The 13,329-nt window shown below is 43.5% G+C and overlaps 1 protein-coding gene across 1 annotated transcript in view; it reads left to right on the top strand.

Moving 5' to 3' along the window:
- Positions 1–13,329, top strand: part of LOC135538662 (protein TANC1-like) — a 293,087-nt gene that overhangs the window by 161,261 nt on the left and 118,497 nt on the right. The window contains 1 exon segment of the mRNA XM_064964546.1: positions 9,498–9,637. Within this exon segment, the coding sequence (XP_064820618.1) occupies positions 9,498–9,637 (140 nt within the window).

The raw sequence follows: 13,329 nt of genomic DNA, 5'->3' as shown, positions 1-13,329 counted from the left end.
GGGTGGGGTTACACTGTTACAGCTGTCGCTTGGCATTGTGCATGGTGATCTTAGGCTTGTGTGCGGATCCACGGCCTTAGAAACCCATTTCATGAAGCTCCCCATGAACAGTTATTGTGCTGACGTTGCTTCCAGAGGCAGTTTGGAGCTTGGTAATGAGTGTTGCAACAGAGGACAGGCGATTTTTACACTCTTCAGCACTTGATGGTCCCATTCTGTTAAGCTTGTCTGGGCTACTTCTTCACGGCTGAGCCGTTGTTGCTCCTAGACATTTCCACTTCACAATGACAGCACTTACAGTTGACTGGGGCAGCTCTAGCAGGGTGAACATGTGACAAACTGACTTGTTGGAAATGTCCTATGATGGTGCCACATTGAAAGTCACTGAGCTCTTCAGTACGGCCATTCTACTGAAAATGTTTGTCTATGGAGATTTCATGGCTGTGTGCTTAATTTTATACACTTGTCAGCAATGGGTGTGGCTGAAATAGCCGAATCCACTAATTTGAAGGAGTGTCCACATACTTTTGTATATATAGTGTAGATTGCAGACTTTAGAGAAAGGAGAAGCCAGCCGAGCAGCGTGTGTGAAAACGAAGGGGCTGATTGTGGACTTCAGGAGACAGCAGAGGGAGCACGCCGCCATCCACATCGACGGGTCCTCAATGAAGGAGGTGAAAAGATTTAAGTTCCTCTGTGTTCACATCACTGACAATCTGGAATGGTCCACCCACACAGAGTGTGGTGAAGAAGACCCAAACAAACTTTTACAGATGCACCTTTGAGAACATCCTGTCAGGCTGCATCACCACCTGGTACGGCATCTGCACTGCCTGCAACCGCAGGGCTTTCCAGAGGGTGGTGCGGTCTGCCCAACTCATCACCAGGGGCACACTGCCTGCCCCCCAGGACATCTACAGCACCCAATGTCACAGGGAGGCCAAAAAGTTCATCATGGACATCAACCACCCGAGCCACGGCCTGTTCACCCCACTATCATCCAAAAGGTGAGGCCAATACTGGTGCATCAAAGCTGGGACCTAGAGACTGAAAAACAGCTTCAATCTCAAGGTCATCAGACTGTTAAATAGCCATCACTAGCCGGCCTCCACCCAGTACCCTGCCCTGAACATAGTCACTGTCATTATCCAGCTACCACCCGGTTACTGAACCCTGCACCTTAAAGGATGCTGCCCTGTGTACATAGACATGCAATCACTGGTCACTTTAATAATGTTTACGTACTGTTTTACTCATTTTATTTGTATATACTGTATTCTAGTCAATGTCAATCTATTCAACTATTTCTGTATATACAGTCGAAGTCGGAAGTTTACATACACCTTAGCCAAATACATTTAAACTCAGTTTTTCACAATTCCTGACATTTAATCCTAGTAAAATTTCCTGTCTTAGGGCAGTTAGGATCACCACTTTTATTTTAAGAATGTGAAATGTCACATTCCCTCCACTCAATTAGTATTTGGTAGCATTGCCTTTAAATTGTTTAACTTGGGTCAAATGTTTCAGGTAGCCTTCCACAAGCTTGCCACAATAAGTTGGGTGAATTTTGGCACATTTGTCCTGACAGAGCTGGTGTAACTGAGTCAGGTTTATAGGCCTCCTTGCTCGCATGCGCCTTTTCAGTTCTGCCCACACATTTTCTATAGGATTGAGGTCAGGGCATTGTGATGGCCACTCCAATACCTTGACTTTGTTGCCACAACGTTGGAAGTATGCGTGGGGTCATTATCCATTTGGAAGACACATTTGCGACTAAGCTTTAACTTCCTGACTGATGTCTTGAGAAGTTGTTTCAATATATCCACATAATTTTTCTCCCTCATGATGCCATCTATTTTGTGAAGTGCACCAGTCCCTCCTGCAGCAAAGTACACCCCCGTGCTTCACGGTTGGGATGGTGTTCTTTGGCTTGCAAGCATCCCCCTTTTTCCTCCAAACATAACGATGGTCATTATGGCCAAACAGTTCTATTTTTGTTTCATCAGACCAGAGGACATTTCTCCAAAAAGTACGATCTTTGTCCCCATGTGCAGTTGCAAACCGTAGTCTGGCTTTTTTATGGCAGTTTTGGAGCAGTGGCTTCTTCCTTGCTGAGCGGACTTTCAGGTTATGTTAATATTGGTCTCATTTTACTGTGGATATAGATACATTTGTACCTGTTTCCTCAAGCATCTTCACAAGGTCCTTTGCGGTTGTTCTGGGATTGATTTGCACTTTTCGCACCAAAGTACGTTAATCTCCAGTTGACAGAACGCGTCTCCTTCCTGAGTGGTATGACGGCTTTGTGGTCCCATGGTGTTTATATTTGCGTACTATTGTTTGTACAGATGAACATGGTACCTTCAGGCATTTGGAAATTGCTCCCAAGGATGAACCAGACTTGTGGAGGTCTACAATTTTGGCTGATTTCTTTTGATTTTCCCATAATGTCAAGAAAAGAGGCAATGAGTTTGAAGGTAGGCCTTGAAATAAATCCACAGGTACACCTCCAATTCAAATCAAATCAAATCAAATCAAATTTATTTATATAGCCCTTCGTACATCAGCTGATATCTCAAAGTGCTGTACAGAAACCCAGCCTAAAACCCCAAACAGCAAGCAATGCAGGTGTAGAAGCACGGTGGCTAGGAAAAACTCCCTAGAAAAGCCAAAACCTAGGAAGAAACCTAGAGAGGAACCAGGCTATGTGGGGTGGCCAGTCCTCTTCTGGCTGTGCCGGGTAGAGATTATAACAGAACATGGCCAAGATGTTCAAATGTTCATAAATGACCAGCATGGTCGAATAATAATAAGGCAGAACAGTTGAAACTGGAGCAGCAGCACGGCCAGGTGGACTGGGGACAGCAAGGAGTCATCATGTCAAGTAGTCCTGGGGCATGGTCCTAGGGCCGCGGTTCAGTTGAAACTGGAGCAGCAGCACGGCCAGGTGGACTGGGGACAGCAAGGAGTCATCATGTCAGGTAGTCCTGGGGCATGGTCCTAGGGCTCAGGTCCTCCGAGAGAGAGAAGGAGAGAATTAGAGAACGCACACTTAGATTCACACAGGACACCGAATTGGACAGGAGAAGTACTCCAGATATAACAAACTGACCCCAGCCCCCGACACATAAACTACTGCAGCATAAATACTGAAGGCTGAGACAGGAGGGGTCAGGAGACACTGTGGCCCCACCCGAGGACACCCCCGGACAGGGCCAAACAGGAAGGATATAACCCCACCCACTATGCCAAAGCACAGCCCCCACACCACTGGAGGGATATCTTCAACCACCAACTTACCATCCTGAGACAAAGCTGAGTATAGCCCGCAAAGATCTCCGCCACGGCACAACCCAAGGGGGGCGCCAACCCAGACAGGATGACCACATCAGTGAATCAACCCACTCAGGTGACGCACCCCCTCAGGGACGGCATGAGAGAGCCCCAGCAAGCCAGTGACTCAGCCCCTGTAATAGGGTTAGAGGCAGAGAATCCCAGTGGAAAGAGGGGAACCGGCCAGGCAGAGACAGCAAGGGTGGTTCGTTGCTCCAGAGCCTTTCCGTTCACCTTCCCACTCCTGGGCCAGACTACACTCAATCATATGACCCACTGAAGAGATGAGTCTTCAGTAAAGACTTAAAGGTTGAGACCGAGTTTGCGTCTCTGACATGGGTAGGCAGACCGTTCCATAAAAATGGAGCTCTATAGGAGAAAGCCCTGCCTCCAGCTGTTTGCTTAGAAATTCTAGGGACAATTAGGAGGCCTGCGTCTTGTGACCGTAGCGTACGTGTAGGTATGTACGGCAGGACCAAATCAGAGAGATAGGTAGGAGCAAGCCCATGCAATGCTTTGTAGGTTAGCAGTAAAACCTTGAAATCAGCCCTTGCTTTGACAGGAAGCCAGTGTAGGGAGGCTAGCACTGGAGTAATATGATCAAATTTTTTGGTTCTAGTCAGGATTCTAGCAGCCGTATTTAGCACTAACTGAAGTTTATTTAGTGCTTTATCCGGGTAGCCGGAAAGTAGAGCATTGCAGTAGTCTAACCTAGAAGTGACAAAAGCATGGATTAATTTTTCTGCATCATTTTTGGACAGAAAGTTTCTGATTTTTGCAATGTTACGTAGATGGAAAAAAGCTGTCCTTGAAATGGTCTTGATATGTTCTTCAAAAGAGAGATCAGGGTCCAGAGTAACGCCGAGGTCCTTCACAGTTTTATTTGAGATGACTGTACAACCATTAAGATTAATTGTCAGATTCAACAGAAGATCTCTTTGTTTCTTGGGACCTAGAACAAGCATCTCTGTTTTATCCGAGTTTAAAAGTAGAAAGTTTGCTGCCATCCACTTCCTTATGTCTGAAACACATGCTTCTAGCGAGGGCAATTTTGGGGCTTCACCATGTTTCATTGAAATGTACAGCTGTGTATCATCCGCATAGCAGTGAAAGTTAACATTATGTTTTCGAATAACATCCCCAAGAGGTAAAATATATAGTGAAAACAACAGCGGTCCTAAAACGGAACCTTGAGGAACACCGAAATTTACAGTTGATTTGTCAGAGGACAAACCATCCACAGAGACAAACTGATATCTTTCCGACAGATAAGATCTAAACCAGGCCAGAACTTGACCGTGTAGACCAATTTGGGTTTCCAATCTCTCCAAAAGAATGTGGTGATCGATGGTATCAAAAGCAGCACTAAGGTCTAGGAGCACGAGGACAGATGCAGAGCCTCGGTCCGATGCCATTAAAATGTCATTTACCACCTTCACAAGTGCCGTCTCAGTGCTATGATGGGGTCTAAAACCAGACTGAAGCATTTCATATACATTGTTTGTCTTCAGGAAGGCAGTGAGTTGCTGAGCAACAGCCTTTTCTAAGATTTTTGAGAGGAATGGAAGATTCGATATAGGCCGATAGTTTTTTATATTTTCTGGGTCAAGGTTTGGCTTTTTCAAGAGAGGCTTTATTACTGCCACTTTTAGTGAGTTTGGTACACATCCGGTGGATAGAGAGCCGTTTATTATGTTCAACATAGGAGGGCCAAGCACAGGAAGCAGCTCTTTCAGTAGTTTAGTTGGAATAGGGTCCAGTAAGCAGCTTGAAGGTTTAGAGGCCATGATTATTTTCATCATTGTGTCAAGAGATATAGTACTAAAACACTTGAGCGTCTCTCTTGATCCTAGGTCCACGCAGAGTTGTGCAGACTCAGGACAACTGAGCTTTGAAGGAATACGCAGATTTAAGGAGGAGTCTGTAATTTGCTTTCTAATAATCATAATTTTTTCCTCAAAGAAGTTCATGAATTTATCACTGCTAAAGTGAAAGTCATCCTCTCTTGGGGAATGCTGCTTTTTAGTTAGCTTTGCGACCGTATCAAAAAGGAATTTTGGATTGTTCTTATTGTCCTCAATTAAGTTAGAAAAATAGGATGATCGAGCAGCAGTAAGGGCTCTTCGGTACTGCACGGTACTGTCTTTCCAAGCTAGACGGAAGACTTCCAGTTTGGTGTGGCGCCATTTCCGTTCCAATTTTCTGGAAGCTTGCTTCAGAGCTCGGGTATTTTCTGTGTACCAGGACTCAAATGATGTCAATTAGCCTATCAGAAGCTTCTAAAGCCATGACATAATTTTCTGGAATTTTCCAAGCTGTTTAAAGGCACAGTGAACTTAGTGTATGTAAACGTCTGACCCACTGGAATTGTGATACAGTGAATTATAAGTGAAATAATCTGTCTGTAAACAATTGTTGTAAAAATTACTTTAGTAGATGTCCCAATCAACTTACCAGATCTATGGTTTGTTGAGAAGAACTTTGTAGAGTGGTTGAAAAACAAGTTTTAATGACTCCAACCTAAGTGTATGTAACTTCCGACTTCAACTGTGCACAGTACATTTCTATTCTACGTATTCTTCAGATATACTAAATATTCTATCAGCATACTGTCCATAATGTCTATTCATCACAGCAACACTGATTGACAATAAATTTCACATGCTGTTGTGCAAATGGAATAGACAACAGGTGGAAATTATAGGCAATTAGCAATACACCCCCAATAAAGGAGTGGTTCTGCAGGTGGTGACCACAGACCACTTCTCATTTCCTATGCTTCCTGGCTGATGTTTTAGTCACTTTTGAATGCTTGCGGTGCTTTTCCTCTAGTGGTAGCACGAGACGGAGTCTACAACCCACACAAGTGGCTCAGGTAGTGCAGCTCATCCAGGATGACACATCAATGCGAGCTGTGGCAAGAAGGTTTGCTGTGTCTGTCAGCGTAGTGTCCAGAGCATGGAGGTGCTACCAGGAGACAGGCCCGTACATCAGGATACGTGGAGGAGGCCGTAGGAGGGCAACAACCCAGCAGCAGGACCTCTACCTCCGCCTTTGTGCAAGGAGGAGCAGGAGGAGCACTGCCAGAGCCCTGCAAAATGACCTTCTGCAGGCCACAAATGTACATGTGTCTGCTCAAACGGTCAGAAACAGACACCATGAGGGTGGTATGAGGGCCCGACGTCCACAGGTGGGGGTTGTGCTTACAGACCAACACCGTGCAGGACGTTTGGCATTTGCCAGAGAACACCAAGATTGGCAAAATCACCACTAGCGCCCTGTGCTCTTCACAGATGAAAACAGGTTCACACTGAGCACATGTGACAGACGTGACAGAGTCTGGAGACGCTGTGGAGAACGTTCTGCTGCCTGCAACATCCTCCAGCATTACCGATTTGGCGGTGGGTCAGTCATGGTGTGGGGTGGCATTTCTTTGGGGGGCCACACAGCCCACCATGTGCTCGCCAGAGGTAGCCTGACTGCCATTAGGTACCGAGATGAGATCCTCAGACCCCTTGTGAGACCATATGCTGGTGCGGTTGGCCCTGGGTTCCTCCTAATGCAAGACAATGCTAGACCTCATGTGGCTGGAGTGTGTCAGCAGTTCCTGCAAGAGGAAGGCCTTGGTGCTATGGACTGGCCCGCCCGTTCCCCAGACCTGAATCCAATTGAGCACATCTGGGACATCATGTATCGCTCCATCCACCAACGCCACGTTGCACCACAGACTGTCCAGGAGTTGGTGGATGCTTTAGTCCAGGTCTGGGAGGATATCCCTCAGGGGACCATCCGCCACCTCATCAGGAGCATGCCCAGGCATTGTAGGGAGGTCATACAGGCACGTGGAGGCCACACACACTACTGAGACTCATTTTGACTTGTTTTAAGGACATTACATCAAAGCTGGATCAGCCTGTAGTGTGGTTTTCCACTTTAATTTTGAGTGTGACTCCAAATCCAGACCTCCATGGGTTGATACATTTGATTTCCATTGATCATTTTTGTGTGATTTTGTTGTCAGCACATTCAACTATGTAAAAAAAAAGAGAAGGGTTGAAAAATAATATTTCATTCAATCAGATCTAGGATATGTTATTTTAGTGTTCCCTTTATTTTTTTGAGCAATGTACATATATATATATATATATATATATATAGAATACGTAGGACTCCGACATTGCTCGTCCTAATATTTATGTTTTTCTTAATTCCATTCTTTTACTTTTAGACTTGTGTGTATTGTTGTGAGTTGTTCGATATTACTGCACTGTTGGAGCTAGGAACACAAGCATTTCGCTACACCCGCAATAACATCTGCTCAATATGTGTATGCAACCAATCAAACTTGGTTTGATTTTGATCTGAAGTGAGTTAGAGGGCGAATGAGAGGGAGGGGTGTAGTGGAAGTGGAGGAGAGAGGGAGCTTGTGTGCGTTGGTGGAGTGGGTTTCCTTGGTTAATTCCTTAAGGGTGGATAGTAATGAGATTTTTCATAATTTCTCTCTTCCCCTCCCTCTCTCCTCCTCTCCGTTTTACCAAATGTATATTTTTGCTGGATTTCTCCTCTTAACCCTCAACCAGGTTTGAATCATAGAAATAGAATTGCTTAATTCTGTTTCTATGTTTGGAACATCCTCCCGCTCAACCAATATGGTGTAGCATTTGTTCCTATAGATAATACAATAGTAATACACAGTTTGTAAGAGAATGTCTTGGGAGTAGAGAAGGAAACATGTTCATGGTGGTAGAGTGGTTTCTGCTGCGGGGTCAGTCTTGTTTTGCATTCTATGAAATCAGTCTACATTGCATCCATCAGCAGATTTCATATTATAATAAAATGTTTGGATTTTTCTTGCGTCCCCTGCCACCACAGCAGCAAATAATTGTAAATGTGTGTGTGTGTGTGTGCATGCGTGTCCATATACACGTGTGTGTGTGTGTGTGTGTGTGTGTGTGTGTGTGGTGGCGGCATTAGTTTTGGCTTCATTATGTCTTGGCAGTATATTATGTGGCTGGACAGGTTTGTATTTAATCAGATGGACTGCCAGCATTATTAATAACTTGAAGAGAGAGGGGAGGGGAGGTGCTGACAGAATGCAGTATAATAACTTATTGTACCCCAGGCCTCCCCACTGCCCTTAGGGGTGGGGTGGCAAGGTTGTCAGCCCCATATAAATATTAATACTAATCATATCATACTATTTCTATGGTCAGCCCATCATATGTGGAGACAATATCCCCCTGGCTCCTCATTAACATGTTGGGGTAATGTACATACAAAATAACAACGTCATCACCCAGTTGTGGATGTATTGGTTTGCAGTGTGTTTGAAGGTCAAAGTTTTGTGAGCTCATGATTTATTAGCAGTGAAAACAAATGTACATTCTTTGGAACATCATAGCAGACAGGCTACATGTAAGAGGATAAAGGCCTACACTGTCAGTGAAGTTATGCCAAATAAATATATAATGCAGTCCACTCAACACAAGTACAATAGCAAGGGGTTGACACTAGGTTTGCAAAATTCTGGGAACTTTCAATAAATGTTTTTTTCCCTGGTTTTCCCGAAATCATTATTTGGAGGATTCCGGATTTCCTGCTTATTCCCTCCTGACTCCGGGAATCCTCCAAAAGGGATTTTTTTTTGCAATCCTTTTTTAATATTTTTTAAATTGTTTTATTTTTTTGGTAACATTGACAGGAGACAACAGTTAAGACCAAAATGTGAAGCCTTTTCTATTTCATTCTACTATTGTGTTCTTCATTGATTTTCCGAGGCTCTTTGAGTGAGAGCTGCATCATGTAGAATGGCACGCTGGACTTGAAGAGAGACAGACACTGTCACAGCATTCCTAACGAGGCAGGCAGGCTGGACTTGTGCAAGCAAACCCTGCAGAGTACTCCCTCTGTAGTACACTGAGCTGCACTGTGCTGTGCTCCATGCTTTCTGTATCCACATCTGTGTTAGTATGCCTTCCTCTCTGCCTGCGCATCCCCAGCAGCAGTGTGTGTGCGTGTGTGCATGCGTGCAGCTGTGTGTGTGTGTCTTTCTGTGTGTGTGTGCGTGTGTGGAGCGCGGCAGCTGGGGCAGAGCCAGTCACTCTCTCTGGTTTGGCCTGCCTGTGAATATTAACGTGAGTCAATTCTCTTCTCTCACACAGCAGAGCTGCAAGCCGAGAAAGAGCCAAGCTCCTCCTCCTCCCCTGCCACTCAGGAGCTGATGACAAGGCTGGGCTTCTTACTGGGAGAAGGGATCCCAGGCACAGCTCGCATACCTATGGAAGACAAGAATGAAAAGAAGGTATTTCATTTCCCCCTGCAGCTGCTGCAGCAGCCGCACAACAACAGAGATAGAGAGCTAGAAAAAGGGAGGGGAGGGAGGGGAGTTGAGAGAGTGTGAAAAGAGGGGAAAGAAGAAAGGATGCTTTTTTTGGTGCAGCTTGCACTCGCATTTGCCCCCGCTTCTTTGGACTTGGATTAAAGTCTCAATTCTTCCACGGAAATGATACTAATTGCGGCGAATAAGGGTAACTCTAAACTCTAACATCAACATGTTTTCAGATGTTTTGTGTCTGTAAACTAAGTGAATGTTTGGTTAGTTAAACTGCTCAAGTGTGTTAGTGTTGGAGTATGAGCCTGAGGTATCCAGTGTGATGATCTTAGGCAAACTTGAGTGGCTCTTGCAGGGGCACTTGAGTATGTAACAGAAGTGTACGAGCTTACCTCCAGAAATAGAGTTATGTCAAGTATTCTGCTCAGTTTGTTTGGCACTGCTAATTAGTCAGAAGCTCAGTGGAAGGGAGCAGAGCTCCCCATTGATTTTTCTCTTCATGCTTATTTGACACATTTTGGCCCAGAATCGGTCATTCTAGTCACTTTTAAGAAGCTTATATTTTGTGAATCATATTCATTAGTCGAGATGTCAGTGAGAATCCCAAGAAATTGGGGTAACACTGATTTTGTGATGTTTTTTTGTCAATCTAGAATGATGTTCTTCTCAGTGCTTTAGAGCGAAACGTTTGGAAGTATTGATCATCTGCTAAAAGGTCCCTGAGCAGTCGTTCCAATTCCCATGTAAAATAGCCCTTTGAGTGACTAAAACATCACCTGCAATATTTTTCAAAGAATATTTCTCTTTGGGCAAACTACCAGGAAGTCTGAAAAGACAGAATGAGTGGGCGGGAGCTCACCTCGACTGACGGTTCTTTGAGAACGCCTATGTCAATCTAACTGCATCCATGTTGCTTATCTCAAGCAAATTTGCTGATACACAAAGCAACTCAAACAACATTGAAATTGCATGCAACATCCAATCCTGTCATACATCACGGTTTCACAAAGAGTGTTTTATCCAACTGTTTTGTAACAGCATTAATATGGAAAAAAAGGAATTGTCAGCACTGTTTATCAAACTAGTTTGCTAGTTCATCTTGGACACATTCAGTTGAAGCTTTACAGGGTAAAGTCTGGGTACTTTTCATAAAATATGTACACTGAGTGCACAAAACATTAAGGACACCTGCTCTTTCCATGACATAGGCTGATCAGGTGAATCCAGGTGAAAGCTATGAACCCTTCTTGATGTCACCTGTCCAATCCACTTCAATCAGTGTAGATGGAAGTGGAAAGAGACAGGTTAAAGAAGGTTTTTTTGGCATTGAGACAATTGAGACATGGATTGTGTATGTGACCCATTCAGATGGTGAATGGGCAAGGCAAAATATTTAAGTGCCTTCGAACTGGGTATAGTAATAGGTGCCTGGCACACCGAGTTGTATCAAGAACTGCAACGCAACGTGGAAACCTATGTGACCGAATCACCTCAATTGGGTCTCCTGTAGATACATTTTTAGTTAGTGTTTTTTTGCATTGATAAAAGTAGAGACTCAGAGCTACAAAATGGTATATCAACACAACAGTTGAGGAACAATTGGGAATTAATTCTGCTTTGATAGTTGATGAACTTGTAACCCCACTTTTGAGAAATGGCACTTGAAAATTTTGTTACACCTACTGTACTGAAGAGCTCTTTTTTGTCTTATTCAGCATCGGTCACACCCTCTTAACCTTAGCCCCACCCGTCTCTTTAAGGATTCACTTTTGAGGCCATGTGCTAAACAGAGTGAGTAAGGTAGTGTAGTAAATAAAAGTGGTGAAAGTAGTAGCCTACAATAAGGAAAAACACCAGGTAAAAATACACTATCTCGTCCTTGGCCTATATCCTAATCTGACTTTGTTGCAGGTCATGTTGTTCTTCACATTACCGTCTCTGGTAGACACAAACTAATCAAATAAAATCAAAGTTTATTTGTCACATGCACAGGATACAGGTGTAAACGGTATAGTGAAATGTTTACTTGCATATTTGCATAGTAGCAATATGAAAAATAGAAAATGTCCAGATAAAAGTATTTTATAATTATTAGATTGTGCTTACCCAGACACATGTGTCTAAATTGATGGGTCATGTGAAAGAAATGCTATGACCCCCATCCCCCAGCCACATCTAGCTGAGTGGATGGGTCACTATTGTTTAGACATGTACACATGTCACACATGTCAATGAAATACAATAGATTGCCGTAATCCTCCCCAGACACACCTGGCTAACTTGATGGGCCATGTAATCAACTGGCGAAGTGGAGTCTTTTGTTTAGACATGTATTTAGCTAGCTAAACAATGAACCATAATCCCAGCCCATAGTTACAGTCCAAACGGATTATTATAGCTAGCCACCATGCATGAAATGCTGTAGTATGAATCTGTAGGTAGCTAAAGCTAACCAACTAGGTTCAATGTTAGCTAGTTAGCTAACATTTGGCTATAACTAGGAATGATAATGGATTTCTGAGATACAAATTTTATTACTACACAGATCATACACGTAACTTTAGCTAGCGAGCCAGCAAGCTTAATGTTTGCTAGCAAGCGAACCGTACGCTTTAACTTGCAATAAAAGCAACTTTCTGACAAAATTAGAAATGTATTAGATCTGAAAATGTGGCTAGACTCTTACCCGTACATGGATGAACACTTCACGGCAGTGTGTCTTTTCCGTTTGGTTTGTAGCTAACTACAGCTTGTTTGGACAGTTGTGTCAAGTCACTCCGTTTTACACTGACTGTGTGCAGAAAGTAGTCCATCGCAACCTTTTTTTGTCGATTGCGCCTGCTAAATTCGGGGCAGCAATGTTGTTGAGACCAGTAGCAACCCTTTTATAGTTCTCCATGACTAACGTTATATCTTTCAAAAAAGCCGCAGTAGAAAGGATTATCTACACCTACTGAGCAGCTCATGTTATAGACAGAAGTGTGCTAAATGGCAGACCAATATGAACTCATCTCTCAGCATGTCCAGTCCATCCATTATCATAGCCAGTCATGACTAGCGGCAAGGTTTCTGTCTTTTTCCGTGGCTAAACCAACTTGGCTCGTCATTTTAAAAACATATTTGAATTTACAGATGGCATATAAATAAGTATGTTATCAAGGCACATGAAAGTTTATATGGTCTAGAAGGCTTTTTTTCTCGCATTTTGATTAAAAATTATTAAAATGCCTCTCCTGTGAAGTAGTAATATGCGACATACGCCTAGCTTCTTGAAACAGGTCACCTGTAAGTGTCTTTGCCTTAGATGAATACGGGAAACCTGTAATTATAGTTTCTGATACGCTGCAGTCAAATGTTGGCACCAGTAGAGCTATGTAAACCACGCCCCTCTGCAAACATGCCTCTGCGATGTTGGTTACAAGGTGGTACTTATTTAAATTAGGTAAGAGAATAAGACTTTACCATTGGTGTGTTCAAATTTGAGATTTTGTGACACCACAAAATCCCTTAATAATCCAGCCTCCCGAATCAAGGTGTTTGACACGGGGGAAGGGGACCAGTAACTTTATGATGCAACTTTTAGTCGAGTAATCAATTTTATTAATGTAGAATCAACAGTTATTTTTTATACTTTGGTCATCCTACTTTGAACTGGTTTTATC

This window comes from Oncorhynchus masou, unplaced genomic scaffold, assembly GCF_036934945.1.
Source record: "Oncorhynchus masou masou isolate Uvic2021 unplaced genomic scaffold, UVic_Omas_1.1 unplaced_scaffold_16___fragment_2___debris, whole genome shotgun sequence".
NCBI lineage: Eukaryota > Metazoa > Chordata > Actinopteri > Salmoniformes > Salmonidae > Oncorhynchus > Oncorhynchus masou.
This window is presented reverse-complemented; position numbering and strand designations above follow the sequence as displayed.